Genomic DNA, 12,943 nt, shown 5'->3' on the forward strand with positions numbered 1-12,943 from the left:
TATTAAACTGCCGTTTTTCATTGTTCAATGTCACGTTCAATGAATCAGAATTTACGTAACCTTTCATACTGACCTCTGATTCAGTTGACACAAAAATAATCGTTGTTACGACGCCGACGACGTTTATTAGGCCTCTCCTAGAAACCGAGTGCAATTAAGGCTCAGTTTATTCGCTTTATCGCAAAATAATCCTTTTATGTACTGTAATAGAGGCTATTTTAGGGAGGTTACTCTAATTACGGGCGTTTCGAAGATTTTTCCTTAGATTACAACTTTTTAGATACAAGCTGCATATACAAATATACATGTATCACTTAAATATGATTTCTGACCATATACGCCTGTAGTCGAATGATAATTTTCCATTTATGTCTGTTCATTGCTTAGGTTAGATTATGTTAGATTACAGAAATCTGTCGTCAAATTCAAAGCTGTGACCGATAGGATATGATATAGGATAGTTCTCCTTAAACTGGAAGGTAAACCACGTAAACTCAATAGCATACAAGTTTTTGGGCCAACCAATACAGCAGACGACATAAATGTCGAGGAATTTTACGAAAAATTGGAAACAATAATTGCCAATATTCCAAATAACCTTAATATGCGGTGAGGTTAACGCACGACTTGGCAACACTATACCAAGAAATGACAGCCTAAAAATAATATATTGATAAGTTCGATATAGCTCAGAGAAACGAAAGAGGAGACTGCTTAATTGAGTTTGATATCACATTATCACAAAAGACTATTCTATCATGAATACTCGATTTGAACACCATGTACACCGACTTTATACATGGAAAAGTCCTGGGGAAAAGATTTAGAAATCAAATTGATTACACATTACACCATCAACTCTCTGGAGATCATCTATCAAAACAGACAGATCATATCCACGAGGATCAGAGGGAAATCTAAAGTAAAGCTCAAACTTAAAATGTTCAACAAGCAGAGAGAGAGACAAAGAAGATATAACTAAGAAAGAAGGAAGACCTTCTTCAAGAAGTGAAAAAGAGTATGCCCTTATTCGTAAGGGTAAATCAATACGAAATATTGGAGACTATAAGACATTGTTTAATAACATCAATTAATCGGCCAACGGTAAATAATGCTGTAAAACAGAAACACTACATAAAAGATGAAATCCTTAAAATAATTGAGAAAAAAATAAATTTTTGTCAAAGTGCTATACATAGTGAAGGGGGAAAAGCTAATTTGTGAAACCACAACAAAGAAATAAAACGAAGATACAAGGCTTATAAACAGCTATACTATTACAATAGTATATTAGGTAAAGAAATTGAGAGTCGCGAAGAGACTTTAACGCTGTAGAGACAACTTATGCCGTTGAAGACCAAAGAGGAACCATGAGAACCAACAGAAAAGATATAGAAGAGACATAAAGATTATATTGCCGACAACCGATAACTATATAAAAATGATCAACGCCAACACCTTTTTCACCAAACCTCTGAAGAAATGAAAGAAGAATTTAATATACTCGAAAATTAAATAAAACTGGCGATCAGTAAACTCAAGTAGGTACTTAACATAACAAAGCACCAGGTCCAGATATGCAAACAGTAAAAATGCTCAAAGCCACAGAAGAAACCGGAATAAAATTGCTTCACTTGCCCTCTAACAAACTATGGCATTTCAAGCAATGGCCTAACGACTGGATAAAATCTACAATAACGACAACACATAAACGAAGCCAACGTAGATCCTACGCCAATGCCGCAGCAAATTCCCGCCCACGCAACCCAAATATTATCAACGCAATGAACAATCCTAAAATTTTCGAATATCTGATCAAAGATCTCCCGAAGGACCTTTGCAATCAGAGGACCTTCTTTTGGCAAATAAATGCCACCACTCTTCTAGCCAACAAGATACACTCCCTTAAAGTCCTGTCTCACGGTATCGCTCACTTGCGACTTTTTCACTCAATTAATGCAGAAGATATCGAATCCACAATCCGCAAAGCTACAGGCCAAACCATTATTACGGTCCTTAGCCGTAACAGAAGCAACTCAAACCAAACTGATCATTCACAAACTTATCTCTTCTGCATTACCGGTATCGATGTGGACTACAGTACCAACAGTATCTCACGAGATTCAGCCATTTTAGATCGAAAGATCATTCCCTCCATTTGACCTAACCACCGAAACACAAAACATCTTAACTATCCAAACTGCCTTGCTGTTGAAACTGCTGCCCGAACTACGCGAACATATTGCTGCCATCACCGCTAACCTAGATAGCAAGTCTATGACCATTCAACCGTAGTGCATGGTCAAGGCAACAAGGTCACTCTGGAGTTCCGCCCCAACAACTAAAACCCTCCCCCTATGGATTTCACCCTAGGTGCAGTCAACTGTCAGGGCCTCTCTAAAAAGAGACCCCTGATCAAGAATATCCTGTCGAAACACAACATCCAGATCCTAGCAATCACAGACACTCTGTGTAAGCACGATCCAACTTTCGCAGGATATTCTACTATCCATCGAAACCGCTGTCAGGTTTAACGCGGGAATGGTATTCTCGTTAAATACGGAATACCGCACAACATCCACACATTCCCTCAAAATATTCGTCCACCAGAAGTGGACTTGCTGGCAATTGACGTGCACATTCCCAACAACGAGACCCTCACGATAATCTCTTACTACAAATCCTCAGGTCTGCCTCTCAGTAGAGATTAGTTACGAGTTTTCAACGCTCGGCAAGGCTATTTTGATGGGCGACCTAAATTGTAGATATACACAGTTTGGTGATCACCGACAAAACCCTAAAGGCATCCGCCTCACGGATCTACTTCTAGACCTTCCTATATCAAGAATCACCAACACTGAATTCACGTTTTTGAACGACAGGGGGCATCGATCAACGACCACATCCTAGTTACTAGTAACATATTAGGCAGATTCGAGGACCGATGCCACATTGGCGACTTAATAACGTCAGACCACTTACCTCTTCTTGTCGACACCGACATACTCGCTCCACAACAACCCAACCCTCCAAAAACCATAAGAGATTATCGAAACGCTAACTGGACCGAATTCCAAAACTTCATCTCACAAAATCTACCATTGTTAGGCGAACTAGATACAAACGAAAGTATCGACAGAAGTCAACACAAATTGAAAGTCTCATCTCCGAGGCTATCACGCACGTAATTCCATTAAAACAATTAAACTATTCATCTCCAGCACTTCCTCAATACATCCTTGCCAAAATTCATCAAAAAAGGCGTCTTCTACGCCAATATAAGGCCAACAAAAACCCATTAATAAAAACAGAATACAACCGAATCAGTGCTAGGATAAAGAGGGAAATATCTGACCTAACGGCTCGCCGGTGGGAAGATACTACCTCAAAACTAGATTACAGAGACGGAAGTAAATTCTTACTCAAAGTCCTAACGAAACAAAAATTATCTAAACCTTCTCATCTGTTGGTCAACAACCAAATCATCAACTCCCCATAAGGGAAAGCAGAAGCATTCAAAAATTCGCTTCAAAACAACTTCCAAACCCCTAACAACTCGAACTTTGATCGCATATTTAAACTCAACACAGAATTCATAGTCAGAAATACTCTCAACTTTTACGTTCCGGTTCATGATCCGATCATGGACCCTCTCACAGACAGGCAAACGGAGAGCTTTTGTCACCAACGCAAAAACAGCGCTCCCGGACCTGATTGCATCAGCCGAAGATGCCTTAAGAAACTTCCTGAGAGTATTATCCCTCTTCTCACAAAAATTTTCAATGCATGTCTCAAAAACAGCTACTTTTCTACCCCTTGGAAAGTAGCCAACACAATCATGTTACCAGAAAAAAGGTAAATACCTCACCGACGTGGAATCCTATAGACCTATCTCACTCATAAACACTCTGGGAAAAGTCCCTAAGCTAATCCTAAAAGAAAGGCTCAATGACTTTCTCGAAGCCCACAACATCATCCCTAAATTTCAATACGGATTCCAAAACGGTAAATCAACACAACATGCATTGATTGACCTAACCACAAAAATCACACAAACCATCAACGATGGTTCATTCGCCATAGCTACTTTCCTTGATGTACAAAAGGCTTTTGATCAGGTCTGGCACGACGGACTTGTTCGGAAGTTAATTGACATTCATACCTCCACGGCCGAACTGTTAAGAGTGAAAGTATGCCATCAAAAATCAACCCCATTTACTCCACAAGCTGGAGTTCCCCAAGGATCAGTTCTAGCTCCACTGTTGTACATACTCTACAACAGTGATCTTACAAACCAAAATATCCCAGGCACTCGTCTGTTTCTCTATGATGGCAATACGGCTCTACTCACAACAACTTAACAATACAATCCGCCACTCATCCACAGAAGAGCCCAGGCTCTGTTAGACGCGGTAGAGGAATGGTGTTGTAAGTGGAGAGTTACGCTGAACGCGAATAAAACAACAACAATTGTGTTTCGCGCCCCCACTGTGTCGCAAAAAATCATAAGAAATGAAGACGATCAATACCCTCTGAGATTAATGGAAGAAGAGCTCGTGCTCAGCCCGACTACAACCTATTTGGGAGTACTGTTTACCAGGACTCTCAGCTGGGGTGCAGATCTAAAGGCAACTTTAGATAGGGTAAGAAGTAGAGCCAGACTTCTCAACCCTCTCTCAGGAAGAATTGGCAAGACACACTCGAAAACTCTCATCCACACTTACAAGACCTATATTCGGCCCGTCATTGAGTACAAATCAGACCTTTATTGTCTATTCAATAGAACACAAAAAGAGAAGTTGTTGCAAGTGGAACGTAGAATCCTGCGTAGGGCAAACTACGAGCACTGGATATTCCCCTCAAAAATGAAATCCATAACCTTTCTGAGAGAATTAACTCTCTGAACAGGAAAAAGCTTCACCCACCGTCTGCTCTAATGAAAACATGCATTAACGAACTCCCGGCAGAATACGAAGAAATCCTTGAGGCTACCCCGTTAGCCTACCGTACTTTCCTCGTCTAACTCCTCTTCCCTACCCCGAACAGGGAGAAGTTGGTTTTTTGCGGTTTTCCAACTTCATTGCACAATTATACCTGTTTGCCCTAAGAAAATAGCCGCAACTATTTTCTACCACTTAAACGCTCACTGTCCACGCAATGTCTAAAATTACCTCCTGACCGCCGACGAAGAATGCAGGCTTGCCTGTCCATGACACAATGGTTTCTAGGGAGCTTCTTCTTCTTCTTGTAGTTCCTTCTCCTATCGGAGGTTGGCTATCATTACAGCTATCCGTATCTTATTGGCGGCTGCTCTGAAAAGATCTACTGAGCTACAACTATACCACTCTCTTAAGTTTCTCAGCCAGGAAATTCTTCTTCTACCTATAGATCTTTTACCCTTTATTTTACCTTGCATTATGAGCCTTAATATCTCATATTTCTCACCTCTGGTAATGTGGCCTAAATATTCTAGCTTTCTTGTTTTGATGTTCTTTATCACCTCGCAATCCTTTTGCAGCCTTCTTAACACTTCTGCAGGGAGCTTGGTCGAGGGCAAAGCACGGACAGTACACACACATGTCAATGAAACCACTCCAAATTCCATCAAACTTTCTTCTCTGATCTCCGATAGTCAGTTGGACCACCACCGTCCAGCAACACACAGGCCTCACCACACCTTTCCCCAGTGTTTTTTCGGACTGTTTGCTTTTTCTGTCATACTAACAAAATTCAACGCATACCCTGAAGAGGACAAAATCCTAAACAGAGACAACTCAATGCAATCCTTTCAAATAAAGAAATCCTTTACCCTCCCACAAAACCTAGATTGAGAACACATAAAAAGGTAGCTTTTATAAAAGCGATAACTATAGAACCATAACGTTTTACAGAAGAATTACAGGAAATTCGTTGATAGATCGAAAGAGGAACGATCGAGAGAGAGAACGACATTAGAAACAGTATACCGTACAGTGTAAACTAAACAGAAAAAAAGAATGGAATAACCACATAAGCAGAATAGGGAAGACACGTGTGGTCAAAATATCAAGAGATAAATCACTAATCGGTAGAAGTATCGACCGACCGCGCAAAAGATGGAGTTATAACTTTCCATAGTTATCCATCCGCCAATGAACAAGCAGAATTGCTTATAAAGACGATTCTTATCAATAAACTAATAAACACTAGCCTTTGCATTGCGCTCGATTTTAAGAAAAAAATTTGATAATGCTCAAATCACGCCCTCACATTTGCAAACAAAACACATCAGGGCTCTGATTCTAATTCAAATTTCGACTCAAAACAAGTCGCAATCAACATGGCGACGTTGAAATGCGACTGAGGAGCCTTGTGGATTTTAGTTGAACTAACGAATGATGTCACAAAATAGCGACTTATCGAAATTAATTGCGACTCCAAAAAAGTGGTTGATATTATAATTTCGAGTCGAAATTATTGTGACACGGACATGAATGAATGGCCGAAAGCAAGGTTAGGTTTAGTTTAGGAGATGTGTTTTGTTTGTTTCTTGCAAGCAAAAGGTATTAATATGGCTGGGTTTTATGGAAATTTGCTGGTTTTGGAGGAAGTAGATAGAATAGTATTAAATTAGAAATATAATAATTGAGAATGTTCACAATGTGAATTATCAACTCAATGAAAGATGTAAGGTAATAATCTGGAAAAATTAGTATCAAACAAGGAAAATGATGTACCAGCTATTTTATTGCTGGACATGCTGGAATCAAACCTTAAGATTTCATATACATATTAGTAATATAGCTATGCAAAGTCCGCAAATATAGCTATGCAAAGAAAGTGTGCTACTTGGTTTATAAACAAATTAGCGATCCGAAATCTTTTTTTCAATGTAACTTGTATGTAACAATGTAAATTTTCTGTAACTCAGAAGATTTTAACGTTAAACCAAAAACACTCACATAAAAATTCACTGTAATTACTTAATTCTGCACATAGATATTTTTTTTTTCGATTTCCTTCGGCGGAAATTTTCCTCGGAAAATTCGGATTTTCCAAACAAAATCTTTAATTTTGAACTAAAATTTTAGGGAAGTAATTATTTATCAATAATTAAATAACTTGGTGACATCAATCTTTTTTGTTATGAGTGTCTTGAAGATATGAAAATTTGTATGTACAAAGAGGGCCGGAATAAAAAGGTAATTGTTCAAATATTGAAATCCTGTTATTTATAACTCTGTCGCAAATGCCGGTCAAATTTGACCGGTTATACCATACCTGGAACCACTCAATTCGATTTTTTTTCTTCGAAGAAGAAGCCGTGCCGTTTTCAACAGCGTTAACTTAATTTAATTTAATCTGATATTTTCTGAGGGGTTCCATTTGTTTATAAAGCCAAAAAATTGTTTTGTTATAACATTCCTGAGACCGCTCAAATAGTCCAATTTTAATTCTGCAAAGTACGTTGAATAGGTATAGTGCTTTTTTATACGAAAATCATAGTTATTCTGGTGTATCATAATCTTTCTGGTTATTATTTCGACCGAAATTTTTTAATTAACATTTTAATTATTGCTAAACTATTGGTTAGATTGTCGCCGGCCTCCTGATATATAATCTACTATAAAAACAATCTTTCATGTCAACAATTTATTTAATTATTGATAAATAATTACTTTCCTAAAATTTTAATTGAAAATTGCAGATTTCTTTGGAAAAACTCGGATTTTCCAAGTAAAATTTTTGTTAAAAGAAATCGGAAAAAAATAACTTTGTGCAGAACTAAATTGCGGTGAATTTTTATTTGAGTGTGTTTTTGGTTTAAAGGAAAAATCTTAGGAGTTACAGAGCACTAATTGAAAAAAAATAAGATTTAGGAGTTCTAATTTGTTTATATATAAAATAACACACTTTCTGCAGACTTGTCATACCCCATATTACTAATATATTATACAATCTTAAGATTCGATTTATTCGTAATGGTCTTGGTGTATAGTGAGGCGTCGATTTCAAGAAGTGTTGGTGGCTAAATGAGCGCAGTTCCCAAAGGCCATAAAAGAAAAGAAAAAAAAATATTCGATTTTAGCAATAAAATAGCTGGTAAATAACTTTTCCCAAAATGACATTTTTTTCGATGATTTGCCCAGACTATCAACAAACGTTGCGATGGTTGCCAATAAATCCAATAAACAGGAGGACCAACCCAAATTCTGAGCAGTGTCAAAATGATAACGTTAATATCCCCAGTTGGAACTAATATCGAAATGAATAAGAATCGCTATAAATTGCGACTGTCGTGGCGGAGTCGAAATTAAATTGCGACATCGAAATGAATTAGAATCAGGCCCCAGATTGTTATTGGTTTCTTTGTCTCTTGGTAGAATATGAGTACGATAGAGGTTATCAGGTGAATAACCAAGTTTATGAAGATGTCTTTCATGTACATAATAAAGCAACTTTCTTTCTCTCCAATTGAAGTACCTATCTATCTCTCCATTAAGGAATTGTACTGTACCTATATGTTCTGATAGGCACTTCAATACATTTAAACATTTTTAGATAACAGATTAAATCTGTTGTAATAAAAATATACGTTTTAGTAAACTAATCCTTTTCCTTTTATCTTACCTGCAATCTAAGATCGACGTGAGGCTGTGATATCGACAGAGATGATGAACTTTGTGCAGCATCCAGTTCCATATCAGAACCTGAGTTTGGCGAATGGAAAACGCTGTCGTGGGAAACGCTGAGGCCAGGGTGCATAGAAGAGGACGATCTGAAAGGAAATATATCCTGTTTTTAAAATGTTTATCACTACTACTAAGACAATCCATTAATCTTATAATTTTACATTAGTACATTAGTGAAATTAAAAAAAAAACATATATTATTTTAAATAGATTATTTTAAAATGCTATAGGCCTGTAAAGTTTCTTTATAACTTTCTTTATCTCAAAAACTTTTGTTTGTGTATATGCGTATATAATATATCGCACCTCCGCTAACTCAAAAAATTTTAAAATCGGTTTTATTGCACCAACAGTTTAATAAAACTGTAAACTCCTATCTCACAAAGCGGTGCCGCCCAAAATCCTGACAGCCAAAATCCCGACAGCCAAAATCCCACCGGCCAAAACACCGACAGGCCAGAATCCCGACCTGCAACAATCCTCGCATAATTAAAAATTCCGACTTTTGTTAATACTTTTAATACAAAATACTTTTGTTTAGTAACAAAAAATAAAAAACAAGAAATAAATTTAATTATATGTTAAAAAGAAACTTATCAAACCTGTCGGGATTCTGGCCTGTCGGGATTCTGGCCGTCGGGATTGTGGGTGTCGGGATTTTGGCCGTCGGGATTGTGGCTGTCGGGATTTTGGCCGTCGGGATTGTGGCTGTCGGGATTTTGGCCGTCGGGATTGTGGCTGTCGGGATTTTGGCTGTCGGGATTTTGGCCGTCGGGATTTTGGCTGTCGGGATTTTGGCTGTCGGGATTTTGGCCGTCGGGATTGTGGCTGTCGGGATTTTGGCTGTCGGGATTTTGGGGTAGACCCCTCACAAAGTAGTCGAAGCAATAAAGCACTGAACCTCCGAAAAAAAAAGGACAAGGCGGATCTTAATAATTCCTTTTGCATTCGATTCGTGAATGCGCCAGGAAACTTTGTGAACCGGAGCCATGATATAATATTGAAAAACTGCATATAGTACATTCTTTCACGGTTTTTGCTGTAAAGGACATCGCACACATCTTATGGAAAATATAATGTCACTCAATTTCCATAAAATTTATACGAATAGATTCGATTTAAATTAACGCTTAAATCTTATCATTGCGCCAACTCTTAATTATGATTAATTACGGCGCAAATTCCAATTAAAGTTTATCGAAATCACATTTTTGGAGTCAGTAAAACTGTCAGTTACAATTACTATTGCTCTGGGTGCTATTCACAAGAGCTTAAACCCCGCTGGGTCTAAGCGGATTAGTGAAACTAATCCGCTGATTTATGGAGTACCGACAGTTTGGGTATTTTAAAATATTTTTTCTCTCTCTAACTTATGTATGTACCCATTTGATTTCAGATTTATTTATATCAATTTCTGCTCTTATTATTGAAAATATAGAGTTGGCGCAATGATAAGATTTGACCATTAATTTAAAACGCCATTTGAAAAATTTGACCATTAATTCGTATAAATTTTATTGAATTTGAGTGACATTATATTTTCCATAAGATGTGTGCGATGTCCTTTTAAAGAACCGCTTGGATTGACATGAAATTTGGCAAACGCATAGCTAACAGGTCAAAGAAAGCAAGTGATATTGTACCGATGTGTGCTTTTGCCCTGAGGGTGACTTTCACCCCCTCTCGGGGGTGAAAAAATATATGTCCAAAATAATTCCGGAAATGGATAAACTGACTAATTCTAAACAACTTTTGTTCTATAGAGTTTTTTCACCAAATCAATACTTTTCGAGTTATTTGCGAGTGAACATGTTCATTTTTCAACAAAATAACCACGTTTTTAGATGGTCTTTGCAAATAACTCAAAAAGTAAGTATTTTGTCGAAAAAAATATTCTTCGCAAAAATATAGCCTGTAAAAAAGTAAAAAATGTTGTATGCACGAGATCTCTACACCTAGCAGGACCAGAGTTATGTATATCTAATGAAAAATAGGCTCATGTTCACCAAATTTCAAATAGAGAACTTCAATGTGAAATATACAAAAAATGAAGCCCTTTTGGGGGAAAACTCATTACAACTTTTTTAAAGTGTTAAAAAAAAGGTTTATTTCTGTTTTTATAAAAAAAGTTTCTAGCATCAAATGTAAGCAAGTTACGCTCAAACTAAAGTTGGTCCCTTTTGTTTTGGCAAAAAAAAATCCTAAAGATCACCCCCTAATTAGCAACTTAAATGAAACAAGTTACCGCTTCACAAGTTCCTTTACTTATGTTGTATTTATATGATCTGTAAATTTTATTAATACAAAGTGCTTATTTTTGAAAACAACTGGTTTTACTCTTGAAAACAATTGGAAAACTTTTTAAAAATTTTAATTTTGAAAAAAATTAGACTAGCCGAAGTACTTCGTAGTTACACGACAGTCCATCAGGAGGGCATTTTGGTGTAAAGAAAACCCTTCAGAGAATTCGGGAACGATTTTATTGGATGAACAGTTCCGACGATGTGAAGTACTGGTGTAAGAAATGTACTACCTGTAATAGCTTTAGATATCGCCGGGCCATTTCCAGAAAATGAAAATGGATGCAAATACATGTTGGTGGTAATGGATTACTTCACGAAATGGGTTGAGATCTACGCAATTCCAGACCAGAAGGCCGCCACTATTGCAGATGTGTTAATCAAAGACTGCATCAGCCGATTTGGAGTGCCTCTGGAGATCCATAGTGACCAAGGAAGGAACTTTGAGAGCGATCTATTTTAGGAAATTTGTGATAGACTAGGCATGAAGAAGACAAAAACCACGGCCTATCACCCGCAATCGGATGGAATGGTGGAGCGTATGAATAAGACAGTCGGCAAGTATTTGACAAAGATGGTGTCCAATCATCAGCGAGACTGGGATCAGTACCTTCCGTTCTTCGCAATGACCTATAGATCTGCTGTTAATGAATCAACGGGACAAACACCAGCAATCCTATTTGGACGCGAGACGCGTCTACCCTGTGATTTAGAGTTTGGATGTCGACCTGGAGAAGATGTGGCTGGTAAGGATTATGTGAATGAATTGCGAGGAAGAATGGACGATATACACGAGTTGATCCGTTCCCATCTTCAGATCGCTAGCGACCGAATGAAGAAACGATACGATACCCAAGCCGAGAAGGGATGTTTCAAGGAGAACGACAAAGTCTGGCTTTATAATCCAAAGAAGCGAATAGGTTGTTCTCCCAAGTTGCAGCAGTTCTGGGAAGGCCCGTACCTCATTGTCAAGAAAATTAATGACGTTATCTACCGAATAAGTAATATTCCTAGGGGAAAGCCGATGATAGTCCATCATAACCGGTTGGCGCCGTACGAGGAAGACCACGACGTAGATGAAGAAGTGGAAGTAAACCAAGTTCGAGAAATATCTGACCTCACGTTTGAGGAGTTCATGGGGGCCTATGGAGGTACCGGTAAAGCGAGACATGGTGTTACCACTGAAGAAAAGCGAGATCTACTCGCACGTCCCGATGACTATTCACTGGCCCATACCATCCCGGCCAGTATCAAAGACGCATGAGGGTTGGCATCCGCCTTTCGAAGGAAGTATGGTCGAGCTGCCGAACTTCAATGTCAACTGCCAGCTCCTGGCAAAGCATTGAAACTCCAAGATGCATCACGTTACCTATTCTATCTGGTAACAAAAGACACTGTCCATGACCAACCTACCTACCAAGATGTATGGGATGCATTAATTCAATTGAGAGAGCACGTGTTGGAGTCCGACGTGCAAAAGTTAGCCATGCCAAAGTTAGAATGCCGCCAATTAGACTGGAGAGTTATCCGAAATATGGAAGAAGAAATTGTCCAAGACACTAAGGTCAGGTGTTAGTCTGTTGCAATCCGCATAGTTACTGGTGCGGAGCGAAGACCGTCCCCTGCCACTTCTATACAACTGGAAGTTGTAAAAGAGGGTCCAGTTGCAGATACCAGCATCCAGTTCGAGTCCCGACAAGGTTCCAGGAGGAACCTCTTTTAAGGAGGGGGCAATGACATAATTATGTCACCCGACTGTTTTCAGCTCCCGGCCTAACAGAGTCCGAAGATGTTTACCAAGTAACCTTTTTTATACAATGATTTATGAGGGACCACAATTTAAAGAAAGATCTCGATCGAGTTTTTTACATACCTTTTTCTAAAAATTTTTCTTTTGTTACTGTACTAGTAAATTCGATTTTATGTGCTTTAAGTTATTATGTAAATACTCGTTTATTCTGGATAATTCTT

General features: G+C 38.2%; 1 protein-coding gene across 8 annotated transcripts in view; it reads right to left on the reverse strand.

Moving 5' to 3' along the window:
• LOC114331514 (uncharacterized) overlaps window positions 1-12,943 on the reverse strand; it is a 741,127-nt gene that overhangs the window by 304,230 nt on the left and 423,954 nt on the right. For all 8 annotated transcript variants that reach the window (XM_050661247.1, XM_050661246.1, XM_050661244.1 and 5 more), the window contains one exon: window positions 8,611-8,758. In XM_050661247.1, the coding sequence (XP_050517204.1) occupies window positions 8,611-8,758 (148 nt within the window). The remainder of the gene's footprint in view (window positions 1-8,610; window positions 8,759-12,943) is intronic.

The sequence above is a fragment of the Diabrotica virgifera genome, chromosome 9 (genome assembly GCF_917563875.1).
Source record: "Diabrotica virgifera virgifera chromosome 9, PGI_DIABVI_V3a".
Taxonomy (NCBI): domain Eukaryota; kingdom Metazoa; phylum Arthropoda; class Insecta; order Coleoptera; family Chrysomelidae; genus Diabrotica; species Diabrotica virgifera.